General features: G+C 42.5%; 1 protein-coding gene across 1 annotated transcript in view; it reads left to right on the top strand.

Annotated features, from left to right (window-relative positions):
- nrg2b (neuregulin 2b) overlaps positions 1-19,888 on the top strand; it is a gene marked incomplete at both ends in the record, with an annotated part of 44,323 nt that extends 24,435 nt beyond the window's left edge. Inside the window, 12 exons of the mRNA XM_080415379.1 lie at positions 2,744-2,906; positions 3,568-3,686; positions 4,320-4,443; positions 9,762-9,820; positions 12,497-12,520; positions 12,863-12,886; positions 15,692-15,794; positions 16,154-16,277; positions 17,595-17,722; positions 17,937-18,152; positions 19,023-19,206; positions 19,409-19,888. Coding sequence (XP_080271505.1) covers positions 2,744-2,906; positions 3,568-3,686; positions 4,320-4,443; positions 9,762-9,820; positions 12,497-12,520; positions 12,863-12,886; positions 15,692-15,794; positions 16,154-16,277; positions 17,595-17,722; positions 17,937-18,152; positions 19,023-19,206; positions 19,409-19,888 — 1,748 coding nt within the window. The remainder of the gene's footprint in view (positions 1-2,743; positions 2,907-3,567; positions 3,687-4,319; positions 4,444-9,761; positions 9,821-12,496; positions 12,521-12,862; positions 12,887-15,691; positions 15,795-16,153; positions 16,278-17,594; positions 17,723-17,936; positions 18,153-19,022; positions 19,207-19,408) is intronic.
- Positions 19,889-23,428: the final 3,540 nt, after the last annotated feature.

The following is a 23,428-nucleotide window of genomic DNA, read 5'->3' as shown; positions in this document are numbered from 1 at the left end:
AAAAAATTACATCAAATCAATATCTTCACCGTATGTACAGTACCTTGTTACATGTCCAGCCTTGATTATGCCTTGATGTGCTTTACACTGTAAGTACGGTATCAGTATTGACTAATGTGAAGTGTAGAAGCTGCCAAAAGCCTTTTTCTGTGGTCTTCGCAGGACACCTTGGTCAGCAGAAAAAAATCTGTGGAATTTAGTGAAGTAATTTGGTAATCAGTTTTTTCAGTATAACGCAATGGTGTTTCAAGCCCCATTTATGCTTCAGTGACAAAGTGTAATGTGAGTGTCCTTGTAAAAGGTTTAGTTTTCCAAAGCAAATGTGTTTTGACACTTGATTCAGACACCTCTTTAGTGTGGCTTTGCATCTTGTCAATGATTTGCAAATGGTGATTTGCAAAAAATATAAATTTTGCACTGTTGTAGAATTGCTCTTATACAATGGTGATCCCACTGTTAATTTTGTTCCATTGCAATAATTTTGCTATTTCATATTGACTGCCACTCATTTGTAGTTATCTTCTTTTCCTATTGTTGATGTGATTGGTTCTCTATGACTTCACTGTGAAGTAGTTTTTCCAACTTTGCCTTTGTGAAACACAAATAGATTATCCTACTTTACTGTCATTTTGAGTACAAATGCCACATCCATAATGTTGGAATTCACCATAAACGAGACCCTCCTTCATCTTAAGCTAATAACCTTTCCTACACACTGCACCATGCTATTAGATTGTGCATGTTTTCCTCACTGTTTACTCTGGAAGCAATGTTAACTACATAGTGAATCCTAGTTCAAAATGTATGCAAACTCAGAGAGAAAATAGGCTTTCCTTTGTATACCGTTCCTTTGTATCTTGATTTACCCACAGAAGATTGCTTGAGCACATGCGAGTGGCAACTGGTGAGAGTCACTAATTCACTTACTCCACGCAGAGTTGATCTGAGAATTTGAATCAAATAACTTTTCCCTTACAAGCTCAGATTCATAGAAATTTCTAGTTTCCTCATTTAATATCTTTTAAAAAACTATTTAAAACTGTATAGGCAGTTCAGTTCAGATAATTTATATTTTCGTATATTGGACCAAACGGTTTATGGCTGATATATGTCCAGGCTACACATTCTCACTGACATAGGCAGCACTTGACTAAGTGGCAAAACATGATGAGTATGGGACGATGACGTAATGTGTAGATAAACATTACTGTCAATGAGGAACTGTCCGGATAAACAAAATGGTCCCACTGGGACAGTGTGGGGAGAGTTGGCTCAGAACACGGAAGGTGTGTTGCTGGTGTGCCTTGCATTACAGTAGTTGGTATGCAGTAATTCTGCGAACCATTGAAGGTTGCTGTTTCCCACTCTGTTCTTTATGCCCAAATAAACTCTGCCGAGAATTCTAAAACACTATCGGACGCAACTGTGTATGACAGCAGAGTTTACTCTGTTTGACATTGTGAGTTTCTTAAGCAGCAAGGTCGCTGACAGTTCAACACAGGGTGGCAATTTAGCTCTGCTGATTGGCCAGGTGCCATATAAACAGCTTTAGTTTACAATGATTGGTTAGCTGCCATATAAACCCATAGGGAAGATCCGGCTGCTGACCAATCTGCCCAAGCCTATCACCCTCACCCCCTGCACCAGGACAAACATGTATACGTATGTGCATGTGTGTATACAAGTTCATGTATATCCAATCCCATGTGCATGCACGCACATACACACCAGCATTTGTGCAGAATGCCATATTGTGTGGTTTATTGCAGTGTGTGTGTGAGTGTGAGTGTGAGTGTGTGAGTGAGTGTGTGTGTGTGTGTGTGTGTGTGTGTGTGTGTGTGTGTGTGTGTGTGTGTGTGTGTGTGTGTGTGTGTGTGTGTGTGTGTGTGTGTGTGTGTGCGCGTGTGTGTGTGTGTCAAAGAGGTATTAGATAGTGCAGAGTTGTCTCTTTGCTTTATAGCTTCTCTCTGTGCCTGTGTTGGTGTCAGTGATGCAGTCTGTTGTAGTTTTTAAGGAGAGGAGAAAGAGACAGAGAGAGAGATAAGAGAGAGAGAGAGAGAGAGAGAGAAAGACAGGAGCTCTCTTGAGACTGTTGAAGCACACACGCATACACACCATGCTCTCCATCCGCGTTTTTGAGAAAATATGTTTTTTTTTTGTCACACTAAAAGCCTTCAGTTTCTCCCTGCTTTTCAGGATTCAAAAACCTCCCTCAAGTGCTTTTACCTTCATGTGTGTGTGTGTGTGTGTGTGTGTGTGTGTGTGTGTGTGTGTGTGTGTGTGTGTGTGTGTGTGTGTGCACGTGCGTGCATACGTGCATGCGCGCACACGAGTGCGTGTGTGTTTGTGTGCGTGTACGTGCGTGTGTGACTGTGCCTTTCCGAACCAGCACTTGAGGTTATGATCCTGGCATCTGAACCCTCTATAACAGAGATATAACATGCACACACACACACACACACACACACACACACACACACACACACACACACACACACACACACACACACACACATACACACACACACACACACACAGTTAAACAGATTAATTGAATGCCAGTAGTTAATTTCAATAATGCAGGCTTTGATTTTCTTACTCCCTTCCCCTCCTCCATCCCCATTCTACATCTCTCTCTCTCTTCTGCCTCCTTCTCGCTCTTTTGTTCATTTATCTCTCCCACCCACGCCTCCCCACTCTCTTTTTTGGCCTCGCCTTCTCTGTCCTCTCTTCCCCTATCCAGCCTCTGCTCCTAAGCTGCGGCCCATGCGAGGTCAGTCTCTGATGGAGGGGGACAAGCTATACGTGAAGTGCGAGGCGTCCGGGAACCCCAGCCCTTCCTTCCGCTGGTACAAAGACGGACACGAGCTTCAGAAGGGCCGAGACCTCAAGATCAAGACCAACAAGTGAGTCAGACCTTCCAAGGTGAAGCTCAGAACATTATACTTTTGTTTGCTTGTTGAAAACATGACGCATTGCGTTAGCCATTATTAGGAGCTTCACTGCCAGATCGCCAAGGCCAGGAAGGGTACATTCAATGTGTCCTGGGCTGACTGGTAGTCCTCAAATATACCACGTGTGTTATAGATGTTAATGTTTGCTAAATATAGAAACATCCAGTGTGCTACTGTATGTTGTCAAAGGGCACCGAGTTCCAAGCAACTCCCCTGCTTACCACAGAGGCACAGGACTAATGTGCCTGCGTCATCATGGGTTTGAATCCTAACCATCTGTGTTGCGTCATCCACTCACTCAGTTTCTGTCCCTTGCCAATGAAGGATAAAAACTATGAATACATAATACCCATAATAAAATAAAATACTGCTTATTACCTATGGTAGCAAAGCAGTATGGGCACTTCTGCTACTGTCAAATCACTTCTTGCTGATTTGGGACTGGACAGTGTGGGCTCAATCGCTTCTGCCATTCCATTTCATCCATTTAGCCAAATAATCTAATAAGCAATGATTTTTTTAATACTATTTTGAAGAGCAGCGCAGAAATGCGTGTATGGCATGCTAGCTGCAAACACTCTGAAAGCCTCTCTCTCTCCTTTCTCTCATGAAGGAAAAACTCAAAGGTGCAGATCAGTCGCGTGCGTGTGGAAGACTCCGGAAACTACACATGTGTGGCTGAGAACTCGCTAGGACAAGAGAATGGAACAAGCATAATCAGCGTCCAGATCTGTGAGCAGATCTATCCATCCATCTATCTATCTATCTATCTATCTATCTATCTATCTATCTATCTATCTATCTATCTATCTATCTATCTATCTATCTACAGTATATATAGGGCTGTCACGATTATGACATTTTAGATGACAATTTATTGTCACACTAATTATTGCGATTAACTATTTAATTGTATTTTTGTCGTTGGAACACTGGAACATAAAAAATATCTGTTTGGATTTTAGACTTTGAAGTTGCACAGGGCAGATATGAAAAATAACCTAAATATACAAAGAAATGACTGACATATTTAATAACTTTATACTTTCAGCTATTTTCACTTTTTTTTTAATGTTTGCAAATATATGAAAATAAATCGTATTATGCAAAATAATTGCGATTATCTCATATAATTGCGATTAGGCGATTATATGTAATAATTGTGACAGGCCTATCTATCTATCTATCTATCTATCTATCTATCTATCTATCTATCTATCTATCTATCTATCTATCTATCTATCTATCTATCTATCTATCTATCGTACCTATTTATAGATGTATCTTTACAACTATACACGACTGACTCACTTTTCCTGTTTGCCAACCTCATTTTCCATCCGTCCATCTGTCTCTCTCTTCCAGTGACCACCACCACGCCGTCGCCAGTTGTGAGTCATACGCGGCGCTGCAATGACTCGGAGAAGGCCTACTGCGTCAACGGAGGAGACTGTTACTTCATACATGGCATCAAAGAGCCGTCCTGCAAGTAAGCCAGCGCTGTCTCTGTGCCGTCTTCTGCCTTTTCCCTGCTTCCCACCTTCTCTCGCTCTGTTGGTGTCTCTCCTTGTGTCTGTCTTCCTCTCAGTTTCTTTTTTTATCTCCCTGTCACACTGTCTGTCTCTGTGCCTTCTGTCTTTCTCTCTGTCTCTGACTTCAGCCACACACACGCAGATAGACAACACATATGTATACCACCGCACACACAAACACACGCACGCACGCACACAACCGCCTCCTCCAAGATCCTCACTATTACAGTTGCCGTCTATTCTGTTACATGCTTTTTGGTCACTCTGTGAGAGTGTAACAGTGAAATGCATTGCCGAGTGATGACACTTCCCAGAGGGAAATACAGGGAGTTGGGAGCATGACATTGCATCGGCGGTAGAATAATTAAGTAATAAATATGCATATTTTTGGGGGATATGACATGCACAGTGTGTGAGGGTTGATATTTCCCCAACCGGTCCAGGTATATGAAATGGCTGCCAAGATGTTGATATGCTGTAATAGTTACAGCATGCTGGCTTGACATTAACACGTTATATGGAACAGTGCGGTTCTCAGCTTTTCTTCCACACTAGGTCCTGGATTTTGCTTTGATCCTTAGGTCAGGACACAATTATCAAAGAACGCGATCATTCTCTATTAAATTTGTTCTTTACCTGTGACCCTGTCAGGACATCCTGAAAACCACTTTGTGTGATCTAGAGGTTTGGCCAGCGCTTTGCCAGAAAGCTTCAGTAGCTCTTCAGCTTTGTCATCCTTTGTTGGCCTGTCTGTTGGAGTCAGTGGATAACAGGACATAAATAAGACCGCTGTCTGTCGACTGTCCGTGCTGCTTGTTCACCTCCAAGAAATGTAGACTCACTCAGTTCAACACAACGTCCACAAATCCACGGTGCAGCCAGGCTGCTAGAACCACTAACATCCATGAAATTGGGGGATGGCTTTGCCCCTCATTTGCATATCTACGGTTTCATCATAAAAAGGAAAGGAAAGTGTGTCTACAGGCTAGACAGACATGTACAAAGTAAAATCCAGAGGGTTCATTTTAAGTCTGAAAGGGTAAAAATGAGTTAAATTAACCCTTTTGGTAACAATTTCTTTGTCTATGATGCAATATAAACATGATTGTAATGCATTATAGAGTGCTTATAACACTGTATAGTTTTAGATATGAGCACTCATACATTTGGATAATGCTTAACGAACAATAACAATAATTATGATAATAATAAGATGTGATAATAATAATTATATTATTATCACATTATGAAGCATTTTACAATCATTATAAGGTTAAGTATCATAACACTTCATAATTGCTGGGCAGTGCATGGGCATGATTATTGTTATAAAGCATTATGAGTATGTATGAGTGCGTATAGCTGTAATTATACAGTGTTATAAGCAGATTGTAATGCATTATAAGTACCGTATTTTCCGCACTATAAGGCGCACCGTCAGTGCGCCTTATAGTGCGGATGCGCCTTATAATCCGATGCGCCTTATATATGTATCAATATTGGTTCCCTTGGTTTCCGCACTATAAGCCGCACCGTCAGTGCGCCTTATAGTGCGGATGCGCCTTATAATGCGGTGCGCCCTACAGTATATATGAAAATAATACATTTATTGAAGGTGCGCCTTATACTCAGATGCGCCTTATAGTGCGGAAAATACGGTATGTTTATAATGCATTTTACTCATGGGCTTCATTTGTAGACAACAATGTAATACAGTACACAAAGGTTTGGTTAAGACCTTCAGTAGTGAGACTAGGGTCAGGTAGATTTAGGGCTTGCTGCACGAGGTGAATACAGTAAGTATTGCATCTCAACCCGTTTGCCAGTCTCTTCTTCACAACTGCAGCTAACATTAGCCTAATTGGGTTAAAGCTCACCAATAGCCATGCCTTGGCACACTTTGGTACGCACAACGTTAGCGTCTGCCAGCCACAGGCAATTCAACATTACATGAAATTATCACCTGTTATCACACTAATGTTGATGACTCAACACAATATCCATGTAGCGGTCGGTTTTCTTTTTTCCTTCTCTTCAGTTTGTCGCGAAGAGTGCAATGAAATGAGCAGAATGAGACACAGGCTTTTGTTTCGTTCAGATGGTTGGAATAAAAGGTGTACTTGTCTTTTTTCTCTCAGGACGGAGAGTTAGGAGTTGGGGGGTGTGTGTGTGTGGGGGGGTGTGTGTGTGGGGGGGGGGGGGGGGGGGGGGGGGCTGAGAAAGAAAGGAGGAAGATCTACAGTAAAGACTCTGCTGACATAGCCCTGCTTCTGCTCCAACTATATCTCCCTTTTTCTCTCTCTCCATCACTCCCCCCCTCTTTCTCTTTCTATCCCGCTCTATTTATAGCTCTATGGGAAATTGCTGAGTGGGCTCTTCTGAGGGTTTTTGCTGTAATTGATTCAAAATGCAAGTTGTCTCTTTGGTCGTGAAAGGATACCCACCCGGTTTTGTGAACAGTGAAGGCTGGATGAAGGCTCTTTTTGCACGTTATTCATTATTAAGTTGGACAACATATGTGAATTAAATCATTGTAGTTTCAACATAGAGACTTATTGAAGTTATTGGGTGGATCATCATTAGAGATCTGATAATGGTAACAATGTGATTCATGAGGTTTTCAACTATTACTGTTTTATATATATATTTTACTTGAATTCTGTAATCCCAGATAAAGCAATAGTTATGGCAATAGCTAATCAGTTATGATGAGTAAGATGCAATTTCAGACATTCAAGCATTCTGCTGGGCAGTTGGAAATTCAGTACTATTGAATTATATTCTAACGATTTTGCTACTATATAGCTGTATCTTACTGTGTACTTCCTTAACCCTGTATCTGTACTCTAACTGCTGTGCTGCCTCTGGAGACTGAATGTACCCTACTGCATCAATAAAGGTCTAGATATGGCACTTTTCCACTTGCCCTTTTTGGTTTTCCATCGGGCAAAAGTTGTGAATAGCACAGTACCTACAGTATAGCTGGTAGCCTACTTTTCTGGTATCACCTAGGGATGTCAACGTTGTTAGTTAGCCGGTTAGCTGTTTTTAATCTGAATATGCTTATTGGCTTATTGGTTAATTTTCATAATAGGTACATGTTCCACATAAGATGCATTTCTGGGGTGCTCCAGTGGCGCGCTGGTAAATGACCAGTTAGGGGTTCGAATCCACCGTGGTGGAGCCGGCTTTGTCAAGCATCTACTGTATACGAACACAATTGCCCGTGTTCAGGTGAGGGTGATATTTGTCACTGCACGAGTGGGACAGAGGCACTGCAACACACAGGAACGACAAAAATTGGGGAGAAAAAGGGTTTAAAACAATTGTCTACTCTAAAAAACAAAACAACAAGATGCATTACCACACTGGGAGGTGAGAGAGCGAGAGAGAGTGAATGAAAATTAAACGCACAAAGCATAGCTCAGATTGGGACCATTTCACAAAGAAGAACGAATCAACGATGTATGTAAAGTTTTCATGTAAACTATGCGAAACACTACTCAAATACAACAGCAGCAGCATGACTCATGAGCAACATGCTAAATCACTTAAAATACATGCACGCATGCGTCCAAGTGAGCCATTACGCATGGATAGGGACACAAAGAAGAATACGTGCAGCTATGTGTCTGCTCCTCGGACATAACTGCGTTACTCGGAAAATGGGCTAGTGAACAAAGTGGAGAGCTACAGTACTTCAGACTCAGAGATGTTTCCCCACCCCTTGAAATAAATAAATCCATTAGAATGGTGGAAAGTGAACAGCCTCCATTTCCCCAGACTGGCTACCTGTAACCTACTGTACCAGACGCATTATCGGAGTGTACCGGCATGTCCGCGGGGACGTCCGTGCTGTTCTCGGCAGTGAACCTTACCCTCTCAACAGACGGCGGATTAGATTGACACCAGAACACATTGACATGTTGATCTTCCTTAATAACAATATGTAGACTAACCTACAAGCACCCAGTAGCCTGTGTTCGGGTGAAGCTGTGTAGGCTGCCTATCACAGTTCAACTGTGCAGATTATAACGCCATTATTATTGTTAATATAAACATTCATTCTGTTGAGGTGCTTTTTCAGTGGATTATTCGATTAACATGGATGAGCAAGATTAAGTCGGTTATTGGTTCTAAATATGTTTTTGTTGTTGTTGTTATTAATTGCTCAGCTTTCATGGGAGGTAATGGAGAGTGGGATTTTTGTCATTGTTACAATTATTCATATCTAAGAAATACCCGAGAACTATTCCAGTCTAGTTTCAAGCTCATGCTCTGTTGAAGTGGTTTGTGAGGGTGTGTCAGACACACCAGCCATATAGTAGATCAGTGGTTTTCAACCTGTGGGCCAGGGGTGTGCCGTGAGGATATTGCACATATTTGGGGGCCCAGTTCGACAAATTTCGACAGTTCGACAAATTGGACAAATTTAAGTACTTTTATACGTTAGTGCTTGAAGTATATCTTGGCTCTTTTGAACACAGACCTTTTACTTGTAACAGAGTATTGTTATACTGTATGCTGTTATTGCTATTTTTACTTAAGTAAAAAAAAAAAGAGTTACTTCTTAATAATAATAATAAAACTTTATTTATATAGCACCTTTAAAAACTGGGTTACAAACTGCTTTACAAAGGAAACAACAAAAGAAAACAACACACAAAACAAAAAGAAAGACACGGTGCGAAAACAATGCAGATAGATAAGTACATACTACTTTCATACTGGTGAAAGACCAGCGCAGATAGATTATAATCAAGAGGATTAACAGTGGATTTAAGGTTCGGAAATAGTGGGCTATGGTCGTTTTCCACCACTGGTTAAGTGACATGATCATTTCTAATACATGATTGTTTCCAATACCTCATTCTCTCTGCTCTCTTACTGTATGTCTCCCCTTCTTCCCGACTAAATTCCATTTAAAATGTAATTTAGATGTTATTGTTATTTAGACAGATGCTAGGTTCATTGTTTACCTGGTATCCTATAGTTTCAATGTACAGATTATTATTTTGACAGTATAATGCTTAGACCGACGCTATATTTTTTGGGCTCACCTGTGATCCTATAGTTTACTGAGACACTACACTGTCTCTCTGCAATTGATATGATTACCGTGATTATTTCATGTCGCTCTGGATAAGAGCGTCCGCGAAATGCCTAAATTGTAAATTGTGTGCATTCCTCTCTCCATCCTACAGTTTTTTTTGTCTTCCCCTGTCCTCTCTCCTCCCTCCCACCCCCCCTCCCCCCTTTGTCCTCCCTCTACCAGGTGTCCCAATGACTATACGGGGGACCGCTGTCAGAATTCCGTCATGGCCGGCTTTTACAGTACGTCCACTCCCACTCCCGTCTGTGTCCTTCCCACTGGGATACTGCATGCCGCGCCAGAGGGGTTGGATGGAGGGGAGCACTGTGGCTGTGTGTGTGTGTGCAGTGGTGGACAGTAGCAGAGTACATTTACTTGAGTACTGGATTTAACCCGTTATTAAGACCCGGGGCCGATTCTCCGAATGCCTTCTAAATCAGTAGTTCACCCTCTCACGATTTAAGAAAGAAAATCTAAAATAGCAGATGTAAAAGCTTGCAGCGCGGCACGAAGTGACACGCTGTGAGCTTGTACATCTGCTATTTTTGAATAGCCAACGCAAAAATCTTGGGTATTACATTTCAAAGACAAGTGTTGTACTTTTGACAAGGTACATTATGAATTAACCACTTAAGCCCTATTTCAAATATAGTGAAAATAGCAGATATACAAGCTCGACGCATTGTGAGCTTGAAGGTCTGCCGTTTTCACTATTATTGAGATACTTTTTTAAACTACTGGAAAATCTGTTAATATTTTTGGAAAATGTCTAAACTTCAATACAGCAATGCACTGATATGCAAAGTAAAATACTTTGCAATTCGTTCTTTTGAATACTTATTATTTTTAAAGGCATGTACGTTTGAACACTTTTAAAGCAAGTACTCCAGTACTTTAACTCGAGTACAAATTTGACTCGCAACTTTCTCTTGTATATCGGAGTAATATTTGACCAGGAGTATCTATAATTTGACTCAAGTACTAGGGTTGAGAACGTTGTCCACCACTGTTTATGTGTGTGTGTGTGTGTGTGTGTGTGTGTGTGTGTGTGTGTGTGTGTGTGTGTGTGTGTGTGTGTGTGCGTGTGCGTGTGTGTGTGTGTGTGTGTGTGTGTGTGTGTGTGTGTGAGTGCCTAGTGTAGGTGTATGCATTTTTTGTGTGCAAGTGTGAGTCTCTGCATGCCTCCATGTCACCCCCTCTCCTTGAACCCATGTTCTTTGTGGCGCTACACGTTAATACATTGGAATTGGCATAATTCCAATGTATTAACCTGAGTATAAACTTATAACAATATAACACAATATAATTGCCTACTTGTTAAGACTTCATCTAGACCCACACATAACCCAGCTCTCCTAGGATTAAATCCTTCCTTTAATGTCTTCTCCTTACTGTCCCCCTCAGCTTTTTATATTGTCTAAATATACATATATTATTAAAGAGACAAATTTATATAATAATAATTATTATGACTATTATTAATATTATTATTATGGGAGACACTACCTGTTCCTCCTTAAGACTATCTAATGTAACTCTCCCTAATACTGACTGATTATGTATCATTCTCATTGAGCACGATGGCAGTAATATTATGTGCTTAAAATAAAAAAGATTCCACTAGGCAATCTGCAGGGTAATACACTGGAATAAGGCCAGTGCATATGGCATGTGGCTGAGTGCAGCTTGAATGGTTTTATAATATAGTTGTCCTCCAATACTCCTGATGATTGTACTGTGTTTTACTCATTGCTTTGCAATACTGTAGATATGGCATGTGTGTTTTCCTGTGACTGCATGGTGGTCAGTTGGTGACATATTGGATTCGTTGTTGTAGTCATGTCTTTAAATGGACAATTGGCCACTATATCTACACAGTATCCCACAACATATCCAATGACAATATAGTGCAACACAGTGGGTACTATTGCTAGCGCCATAGGCCTAATGATGCTTCTTGTCAAATGTAATTACTTTGGAAGGTAGATCATATACATATGAGGGGTTTCATATCATGTACAATAGAGGCTTGTCCACAATCATCAAGGTCAAGTAATTCTCAAACTTTTTAATTTCAAGGAGCCCCAGTTTGATATGTATTAGGCTACTTTGCGACCCCAAACTACATCGTGAAATCCTCAGTGTTCATTTAACTCTGAGACCCCTAAGTGTCCATTTGGTTCCAAACTATCAATCATATATTGTAGCTGGGGACCCCCTGGCTGAAACCGCCTCAAAGACCCCTGGGGGTCCCGGATCCCACCTTGAAAACCTTGAAAACCAGTATTCTACATGCTGAACAATGTCAACCATGGACAGTGTGCGCTATTATTTTGCATTGTGATGCTATCTTTCAGTGAGCTACTGTAAAAAGGTTTCTGCTGTTTGAAATCCATGTTGATTCGTCACTGCCTGTTTCTCTTCTGCTGCCAACCAATTAAGCACAATCAAAGCATATTTTCTTGACTGGGAGATTTACTGCATTAACTTTTACAATGATTGGTTTTGGTCTTGCTGGCAACTCTATCCATGGGTAGCATTGCACACAAGCCATAAGAAAATGCCCTACTGAGAATGCAGTGATGATTTCTTTGAAAATCTTGTGAAAGATTATGACATCAGTATGCAGCAGTAGTGGAGCAAACTGATTTAAAGGAGGTACACTGTAATCAATGCGATTTGATTGAACCCAACTAGAAATCACCATCAGAATTGTACATTTACAGCACATGCCAACCACACATATACACTCACTCACTCACATTTGCTGTGCCAGTTTCATTGACTGTACTGTGTCTTTATGTTGAAGAGTAACTCACTGCTTTTTTATTCTTTGTTCTTGTGTTGAAATTGTTTTCTTTTTTTGTTTTCTGTCATTTTGTATTTGTTTTTCTGTTATATGATATTGTTTACTCCAGAAATGAGGTCTAGTAAATATAGCAGTAAGTGATGTGGCTTTTTGTCTGTCTCTGCCTTTGCATGTCTTTCCTGCCTGCCTCCTTCTCTTTCCAACTCTTTATCTCTTTAGTTCCTTCTCTCCCCCCTATTTTTATTTATTTTGTTTTTTTTGTTTTTCTTCTTTTTACTTTATTGTCAACTCTGGGGGTCGCAGAGCTAAGGCTGCCTGCATAGTCTGTCTGTTACTGGAAGGTACACCTGTCAATCACAGTGATGTCACCGACAGCACTAATTTCCTGGTTCAGCATAAGTACAGTGGACTATATATCTGACCCTGATATATCTGTCTTTTTCCCTTTTAACATGACATCGTTCTGCATTGGCAGAGCTTCTTGGAATTGAATTTATGGGTATGGAACATTATTATTCATTTTGCTGTACAATGATTTAAGATTTTGCTGAGAATCTCTCACAGTCACGCATTATTGTGCCATCTCCCCTTTAAAACCAATAACTGGGTCTCTCTCAACCTCTCTCTCTTTTGTCCCTGCCCACTAACCTGGTTTTAAGATACATAACCCCCTCTGCCCCCCACCTGCGCCCTCTTCGCTGCATGCACTCCTTTCACAATCTGAAAATAATCTGTAAAACACACTGAAAAGGAGACAAAACAATTACTGTTGCCTTGATTTACAGCGCAGTCTGTTGACTAAAACACTACTGTATGTAATACACATTGTGAATACAAAATGTGCTGATTAACTGCACCCATTTCTGAAATCCTAAGGATGTATGGCCGTCGTCAGGAAATAGTAGCCATGAACTATATAATTGGCATTGGTATTGCACACAGTACATGCAGCAATAAATCAAATGACTGTGTGCATGCTGCAAGCTCTTCACCAAACCAAATCGCCAAAAGATAGCGGAGGCCTGCTCACACAGGCTGTCCTTATTCTGCCCTTGATTGACTCAGGAGCTGGCCTGTCCTAAATCAAAAGCGTCTGGTGCTCCGTTACGCTGGCAACCAAGCCTCCCTATTTCCCCCTCCTATCTGCATCAGTACCCTGTGACACTCACACAATGCCAGGCTGAGGCTCTGGAAGGCTTGTCAATCCCTACAGACGCCCTTTATTTAGCAACCCCCCCCCCCCCCCCCTCACCCCCAATCTATTTTAGCACCTATCCCCCCACCCGCACCCCCCCCCCACCCCCAAACACACACACACACACACACACACACACACACACACACACACACACACACACACACACACACACACACACACACACACACACACACACACACACACACACACACACACACACACACACACACACACACACACACACACACACACATACATTCCAGTGGCGTGTCGAGAAGAATTTGAAATATAGGGGTTGAGGTGCACAGATCAGCATAAGGAAATGTTGGTCTAAATGTAAATATAAGCCCTCGGTCCTGGAATATACAGTGGCACACCTTTTGCAACTGTTGTGGGACCCAATTAGAAATCAAGGAATAGTTATACCTCTAACCGACCACAAACTTAAATGCTGTTAATCACTGTTACTCCTTTTTGACCATTTTCCATTTGATCCCACCATCTCTCTACAGTGAGCACTAATGAAAATGATTCCTTTAATAAAATACAAAGACATTTTTTCATAACTTAAATTAAACTAAATGTGCAACTATCACCTGTTGATTGTGGGCAACTGTAAGCCACAGGTGTGTTCACTGAACAGAAATCCATAACTGAGAATAAACATTCAAACATTTAAACACAATTATTACAACAGAGTGTTTAAAGAAGGAGTGCTGGCAATAACTATGCCAACCTACACTGTCCAATCAGGCACATAGAAAAAAGACAATCTAACGGCCAATGATATTGCAGATTTAGTATGAGGGGCAATCAGATTTCCCTGGGGACCCTCCTTCTAGACACGCCCCTGGATGTGCTCCTTCCCTCCCAAACCAATGTCTTACTGTCTGTTCTCCATCTCCCTTTTTTCCCCTTTTATTTATTCCTTCTTTCCCTGTGACCTGTTTGTTGCTCCCTCTGTCATTGTGCTGTTGCACCATTTACCATTCTGGCACAGAGTGTTGCACCACAGTGTGCCCAGAAACCCCACTGGGAAACAAAAACCCCACCTAAGGTCGGGTAATATTCAGACAGTGTCTGCACAGAGACCGCCAGAGCTTATAGATCACCATAATGTAATGGCTTGTAAATGTTGTCCACAGCAGGGTCCAGATGAACTCAACATCAAGATATCACTGACACACTGCATGTGAGTGAAAAGGAAACCCATATGAAACAGACACGTGGCTGTCTGCACTGTAAACACACACAAGTGTATGAACAAATCAATTACATTTTTGGCACAGTTTTCTAGTTTTGACCTATTTTCTAAGTACTATTGTGACCTATTTTTTTGGAGGGGGGGGGGGTGAGCTTTGTGAATACCAAACCATTCTCTTACCCCCTTAAGCCACTGTGGTGTTAACAAACTCCCCAAGCCCTATGTTTGGTTTTTATTTCATTTCATATGTACAGGCATGAGTTCATACCCCTCTCCTGTGCCCTCTTAGGCATTACATTCCCATGGCCATCATAAATAAACTGATGCATGTAGGGAAAGTATGATTTAGAGACCTTATTCTACATCGTCACACTCGGGGAGTTGTTACCCCCCTAGTATGACGTGAGAACAAATGGCTACCAGTCAATAGCGCGGCATAGAATTGCGTCTCTTTTATGCATAATAATATCAAGAGATGTTAGCAGTAATATACTGTATTGTAATAGCACTATATTATAGCACTGTTAACATATAAGGCAAGTGATTGGGAGTTGTTTTAGGAACAGTATGATGGCAGGAGATAGAATATAGTGGTGACTTTTTTGTCATTTGCATCAATAGAATAGCACTCATGCATATGTGTGTGCGTGTCTGCCTGCCTCTGTCTCTATACCTGTGTGAATGCATACATGTGTGTGGGCATGCATGACTGTGTATCTGTGTGAATTGTGTGGGTGTGAATGTGTTCACATATGTGCATATCCATATGTGTGTGTGTGTGTGTACGTGTGTGTGTGTGTGTGTGTGTGTGTGTGTGTGTGTGTGTGTGTGTGTGTGTGTGTGTGTGTGTGTGTGTGCGTGCGTGTGTATGTATGTGCGTGCATGTGCATTTCTGTCCACAGAGGCTGAGGAGCTCTACCAGAGAAGGGTTCTGACCATCACGGGCATCTGTGTGGCCCTGCTGGTGGTTGGCATTGTGTGTGTTGTGGCCTACTGCAAAACTAAGTAAGTATGTTTGGACTAAGACAAAACTAATCACATTCACCATCTCCAAAGGCTTTAACACTTCCCAGTTCCCATAAACAAACACCAAGGTTGTCAGCTATCATTTTTACAATTTTGTCTTTACATTCTATTCTTGTTTTAATTATGTAGCAACGTATTGTTTTTACTTGTATTATTTGTTATGTTCCTTTATTTAACTTTTGTAGACAATTTGAGCAATTTTCCATTTTTAAATGACTTTTACAAGGAACAGAAAATTGCGCTAAAAAAAAAAAGAGACAAAGTTCACCATTTGGGGAACAAACAAAAAACAGTTTCTTGATTACTAACCAATCATTCTCTCATTATCACCCTACCAGGAAACAGAGGAAGAAAATGAAAGGCCATCTGCATCAGAACCAGAATCAATGTGTGGAGCAGCCAAACCGCATGCTGGCCAATGGGCCCAACCACCCTGGGCCTGGCCCAGAGGAGATCCCAATGGTGGATGTAAGTCAACGGTAGAAACAAAAAATACACTGTAGATCACTGTTTCCCAAACAGTGGGTCAGGACCCATGTTTGGGTCACGGATCAATTTCTATGGGTCACGAGTAAGTATATCTTTCAAAAGATTAAAAAAAAGTTTAAACAAAATAATCACTACTTTTCATCAATTAAATACTATTTTTCAAAAGTATTTCGTAAATAAAATGAAAAAAATTAATAACTTCCATAAATATATATATATATTTATTTTTAAGAAGTAGTGAAAATATCAGATCCACAAGCTAGCAACACGGCACGCTTGTAGATCTGCTATTTTCACTAGTTTTGGTACAAACTTCTAATTTCTCTTTTGGGTCTTGAGCTAAAAGGTTTGGGAACCACTGCTGTAGATAATATGATACAATACAATATGACACGGTACAATACAGCACAAATAGCTATGCTGTGCTACACTATGCTGTGGTATGAAACAGTATAATGCGATACAATACATTGCGAGACGTTATGATACGCTACAACATAATACGCTATGATACACTAAGATACGCTAGCATAATGCTTCGATGCAATATGATGTGGTATGCTACGTATGCTACACTATATGATACGCTACACTATACATACAGTGATATGATACATGATGCTATACAATACGATACGCTACCATACCATATACCAAGTATCACAACATGTTATTGCAAGCTTTTGGTCATGTGACCTTCTTCAGACATACAAGGGCAAGTGAATGCAGCATTACATAAGGGTTCAAGCAGTGTCATCACTTGATAGCCAATGCAAGACACCTGTGTACAACATCCAAGTGTGACTAGACAGACATCAAGGGAATTGTAGGCCCAAATATAGCGTACTACAGAAGCCATACTCAATATCAAGGGAATTGTAGTTCTAGACCAAAGATGAATGGTACTGAGAGGACAGACCAGCATCCTGTTGGCACATCTAGCTGCCTCTTAGAACATCTTGTGTCCAACAGGATTTATCTTATGCTGTTCATGTTGATTAATCTCATATGCCAGAGGGTGCTAGGTGTATGGGGCTGCTGTGTCCCCATGTTGGGGATAAGTCATATTAACAGCAACAATGAGGGACTAGAACGGGACGATCAGTACACTCAAAACACTATGCAAGACAACAAAAGTGACTTTTGTATGTGTATGTTTGTGTATGTGTATGTGTATGTGTATGTGTGTGTGTGTGTGTGTGTGTGTGTGTGTGTGTGTGTGTGTGTGTGTGTGTGTGTGTGTGTGTGTGTGTGTGTGTGTGTGTGTGTGTGTGTGTAATTATGTTCTAGTACATCTCTAAGAGCGTCCCAACCACAGAGTGTGTGATCAGTCATGGGGCGGAGGGTGCAGGCAACTACGCAGGCAGCCGAATGTCCACGCGCTCCCACCACTCTTCCACTGCCTCACATGCTTCCAGGTATATTAATCTCTCTCTTTCCATCCTCTTTTAGGTCAGCACACAGACATGCACACTGACACACTGAGTATAAGTTAAAGTTCACATACAGTATGTGAATCTTGACTCATGAAAAAGTTCCCCGCGAGGTTGGTTTTTATTATCCTTGTGACAAACACACATACTCATGCTACATTGTTGTCTACGTTCCCAAACCCTTGTACCATCCGCATAGACACGAGGAGCAGACATGGAGCATGGAGCGAACAGAAAGTATGAACTCAGACTGCCAGTCGGGAGGCCTGTCCAGCTCTGTGGGGACCAGTAAATGCAGCAGTCCAGCATGCATGGCACGGAGAGCCACCCACTGGGGCTGTGCAGAAGTGGCTGGGGCGGGCATGCAGTATGGAGACTCCTACGACTCACTGAGGGACTCACCTCACAGCGACAGGTAGGAATGAAGGGCCTCAACTAGGGTTATTGGGGGTATGGGTGTGTGGACTGTGGAGGGGGGAGAGTTAACACTACCATTGGTCCTGTTGCATCGTAACTAAATACGCAGTACTTGGTGGAGACTGGTACGGCCTACTTGGGTACGATTCGAGTTGGGAATGCATGCTATTTGTACTTGTTGTCAGAGTACCCGACCCGTTGTACCCGTTCTCAGAGTACACGTACGACAGATCGAATGAATATGGACATACAGGGATCCCTGATGTCGTCAGCAACTGCTGACGTCGTGTAATGACGTACATGGGCATTCGCGAATTCACTTACAGTAAATTGGTTTTGCGGCACAAACGAGCAAAGCTCTGCCAATCCGTGAAGCCGAAGGGGTCGGGTTGGCCAATCAGGGAAGCCGATGCCTACACCCCTAAACCAAACACAGAGATTCGGTGCGTCCTGCGCAAAATGCATCATGGAAATTATAGGAGCACAAACAGACAGAAAAAGTAATGTTTTCTGTCAATATGGATTGCATTATAAATATTGTTGTTTCTATAGCATATATGACAACTTTCAACAATGAACTGAAATGCAAAAGTGTGATACTGTCCTTTTAATAGTCAATTGTATCAAATTAAAGACCGTGTGAACAAATGATTTGGCATCTCAATGGGCAACTTAGATTCTTAAAAAAAAGTGTATGCTTATAGTATGGTTAATTGTACACTTGTATTTAAGTTCAACTAGCCTGATTAAATTGTGCACTTCTGTCAGATTGATTGAAGTCCAGTCATAAAAGGCACCTTGACCACTATTCTTTACAGTGTGGTAATTGCTTGTACAGTATGCACATGAGACGGTCTTGTCTGTCCAGGTATGTGTCAGCGCTGACCACTCCAGCACGGTTGTCTCCCGTGGAGTTCCACTACCCTGCGCTGCCACCCCAGGTGCCCACCTTCCAGATCACCTCACCCAACACAGGCCACGCCCTCTCCCTGCCCCCAGCCGCTGGGGCCTATCACAGAGAGGATGACCAACCACTGCTACGATGCCCCGACGTAAGGAAGCAACGTGCACAAACAGACACCTGTTACACACATCAGTTACTTATTCATGTTATGGTTGTGAGGCACACATGCATATGTTGTCAATGTGTTAGCACAAAGTGTATACTATGACTTACAGCTGAGTGAAATAATTCCTGCCTAGCTGCGGCAGGCGGCTAACTAACACCCTCCATCGGTGTATCCGTCCCTGTAGGACGGACATTTATACAGGCAGCCCCGCCGTCCGAGACGGCCCTACCTGACGGAGAGCACGGGCAGCCTGCCGTCCAGCCCCTATCGTCTCCCCGACGACGAGGCCTACGAGACCACACAGGAGTACGCCTCCTCGCGCGAGCCCATCCGGAGCCGCCGGCACCGCCCGCGACGCAACCGCCTCAACGGACACGTTTCCCAGCGGGCCCCGTGCCTGCGGGACTACAGCTCCCAGAGCTTCAGCCAGTCAGAGGACGACGAGGAGGAGGACGAAGACGAGGAGGGCCACGGGGAGAGCACGCCCTTCCTCAGTATGCAGAACATGAGCGTGGACCCGCCCCTGACCGTTTCAGGGTACCGCTCGTCGTCCGGCGCAGACACGCGGACTCATCGAGGGCTGGGTCGGCATGGTGCGCGCAGCAATGGCCAGGGCCGGGGGTCCCATTCGCACCGCTCCAAAACTGACAACATGCCCCTTTAAGACAGAGCCCCGCCCCCCCCCCCCTAAATCCAGCCCCTACCCCAACACCACCCTCCCTCACACACACCCTGCCCCGCCCCCGCCCCCCATACACAACCAGTGGACTAGAGACCTGCACCTAGGAAAAATATTTTTATTTTGTATAACAGACAGATATTCTAAACAAATGAAATATTTATTTTCATTTCAGCAAAAATTGTCTACTAGCTAACAGCAAAGACTTTTTTTATAAACGGGGGGAAAAATATTTATATGTAAAGTTTTTTGATTTACAGCATTATGAGAGATGAAAAGAAAATTACGTGCCAATTTTTTCACAAGTTAGATAAATAGAATAATATTGTGGTGCCTTTTGCTGTATGCTGAAGTTGGAGGTCCCATTGAGTTTTTGTAGCCTTTCTTATGAAGACTCCTCGTTTTTTATAGAGACCAACCTCCTTCCTTCCTTTTCCTTTTGGTTTTTTCTCTGATTTGGGATCTTCCTGTTTTTGAACTGTGATCTGATTATGTCATCATGCAATATGAATTCCTCCTGTGTAAAAGGTGTATGTTTACATGAGTATGATCCACGCAATGCGCTCGTTTCACAGGGACATTTTATCACTGACGCAACCGGATGTGTAGGGTAGCTTTCTGGGTCCCCGCACGCCCAAGTGCAGGGCAGATTTTTGGTTGAAAATCTCTAGTTGAACACACATTCACAGCAAAGTCCAGAGTGTTAATTAAACTCTGAGAGTAAAATTAACACTCAGGATAGTACTGTGTTGGCCATTCATATCCTCGTATGCTACCTGTCAGCCATTTGTTGTTGTTTCTGTAAGAGGAAGTGCATTAGGGCGTTGTAGGGTAAGTGATTCAACATCCTTGCATAGATGTTCAGGGTTTTCTTTCATGGTCTTGGTGGTGGTTGCAGCATATATGTGTGTGCTTATGTGTGTGTGTGTGTGTGGATGTGTGTGTATGTCTGCGTGTGCGTCCAGACAGTCTGTGCACCTTGTGAAGTCACATTGGTCGTTCAGTTCTCCAAGTGTCTCCATCCAGCTTCGAGGGCAGTGGTCTCTTGCTTGACTTGCCTGCTCCTCCCACCAATGTTCACTCTGCCAGAAGCTCCATTGCACTGTAAGTACCTCCCTCCTCCCCGTGAGCAGTCACAGGGCCAGGGAGCCTGCCGATCCAAACCGACCTAACCAATCCAGTTGTTAATCCAGCCTGACTCTGGCCTCCCGTGGACTGCCCAGCCCGACCCGTTCTCCTATGCCAGCAGCTTAGAGCCGCATTGTGTCTCAGGACTTCCCCATCCCATCGCAGCCAAAAGACTCACACCTAGAGAGCGCGCACACCATCTCAGTCACAGTTCAGTCCGCAGGCCAGATCCATATGTCACTCCCCTTCCTGTCTTTCTCATCCATCCGTCCGTCCGTCCATACGTCCACGCATCCATCCGTTTGTCTGAATATTCTTATGCTTACTTGGTACCACGATGAAGGGAGCGTGGGTAAAACTCTTGAAACTTGAAGAGAATTAGTGGTTCCTTTTTATTCTTCCAAAAGGCTGTCTCTGTGTGTGTGTGTGTGTGTGTATGGGCGGTTGGTTGTGTGGGCCTTATGACTGACGACGCTGACAATGAAAACAAAAAAAAGTGAATTATGAAGAGGATGATGATGATGACGAAGATGTAAAAAACGTAAAAAAATGATTCTGTATCTGAATCTATATCAGTTGGCTGTTCCCGCGGAGACGCATCTTTGTTGGTTTCCGGTGGCGACAGACATCAAGCGGGTCACACTGTGCGCAGGTTCACATTGCAAGTGCGTGAGTCGGAGTACGACAAATCCTTTTATTATTATTATTATTATTATTATTATTATTTATTTAACTCATAACCAACTGATGGTATATGATAATATCGATTACTGCATCCTTTTTTTGCATTCCTATACCTTTATTGATTGAACATACTTTGCTTGGTCATATTGACTGAATGATCTGTTATATGTCTGTCTCTGTCTACCCCCCCCCCCCCACACCTCCCCAGCGCCCTCCATCCCTTGCCCTCCAGTCCTCCTCACCTCCAACTGATTTTCTGAAGCTACTAGCGTGGGACAAGCGGAGGCCGCCCCGTCTCCAGAGTAGTTACCGCTGCTGTAGAGTATACAGTAGACGAAATGGCAACATTACAAACCCTGTCAATCCGCAATTTGGACGAGATGAGCTCTTCCTCCTCCCCTCCAGAGCTATTACATTGGGTATAGTATTTTTAGGGCAGAAAGAAGAGCTTTCAAAATCCCTTTTGGTGACAAAAAAAAACTACAAAAAAAAAACAACTAAAACAGATATTCTGTCAGATCAATTTTCAATAAGTAGTGTTTTGTTTTTTCTTGAAAAATCACAGGAAATGCATGGATCACAGATATTTTAGAAAGTTAAAAATGGCAACAACGCCCTCTGACAAATTCAGGGGAATCTTGTGATCATACTAGAGATATCTATAAATATATTGGTTTTGTTCTTTTTTTGACGGCCCAAAGTTCTGGCTAGTTTCGTCTTATCACTGTAAAACAAATCGGGAATTTGCGACGTGGATTTACTGCAAGTGAGAGTAGTGTGCTTCTAGAGGTAGTTGACTTGTAACCAACCCTTCTCTTTTGATCTCTCCCATCCCTGCACTTCCCTCGTCCCTAATGCCTAATTTATGCTCCGTCCAGGACACGTCGTGAGCTTGTAGATCTGCTATTTTCGGTGCACGACGCCGTCGTTTGACGAAGCATAAATCAGGCTTAACACATACACTCACACAGGTGTCACACATACGTAGATACCAACATGCACATCATCAAGCATAACCCACTCCTAGAGAGTGAAGCGCACACACACACACACACACACACACACACCCTACAAACACACACAGATACACAAAAATGTTCCTCGTGCACACACACACACACACACACACACACACACACACACACACACACACACACACACACACACACACACACACACACACACACACACACACACACACACACACACACACACACACACACACACACACACACACACACACACAAGCTCCTTCCATGTTTGTGTTTGTCCTGCAGTTTGCCTTTGTCTTTTCTACCTACCAACTTCCTCCCTCCTCCCCAGTCTCTCTCCCCCATCCTCCCCCCTCCTCTCCTCTCACCCCCGCCCCTGCATGTCCTAGTGGTACTGGTAGTTGGGTGCATGGAAAAAGCAGCAAGCAAATCGTTTTTCCACTCGGTGAAAAAAAAAAAAGTGTCTTCATTTTAACATTCAGCAATAAATCCCCTTATCTCATGTCCATTATTCTTGGAATATGCTAGAAGATTTTTTGCAAGTTTTATCGACAACAAAAAAATAAATACTACTTGTAAAAGAAGAAACATCCCAAATCACCTCTTCATATGAAAAATAAATCTTTATTCCTACCATTTTGAAACACTCCTGTCGTCTTTCTAACAGAAACGGTTGCTTCTTTTGGACTCTGCTCACACACGACATTGTTATACAGTAGAA

Source organism: Gymnoscopelus braueri (assembly GCF_963280865.1).
Source record: "Gymnoscopelus braueri genome assembly, chromosome: 20".
Lineage (NCBI taxonomy): Eukaryota > Metazoa > Chordata > Actinopteri > Myctophiformes > Myctophidae > Gymnoscopelus > Gymnoscopelus braueri.
This window is presented reverse-complemented; position numbering and strand designations above follow the sequence as displayed.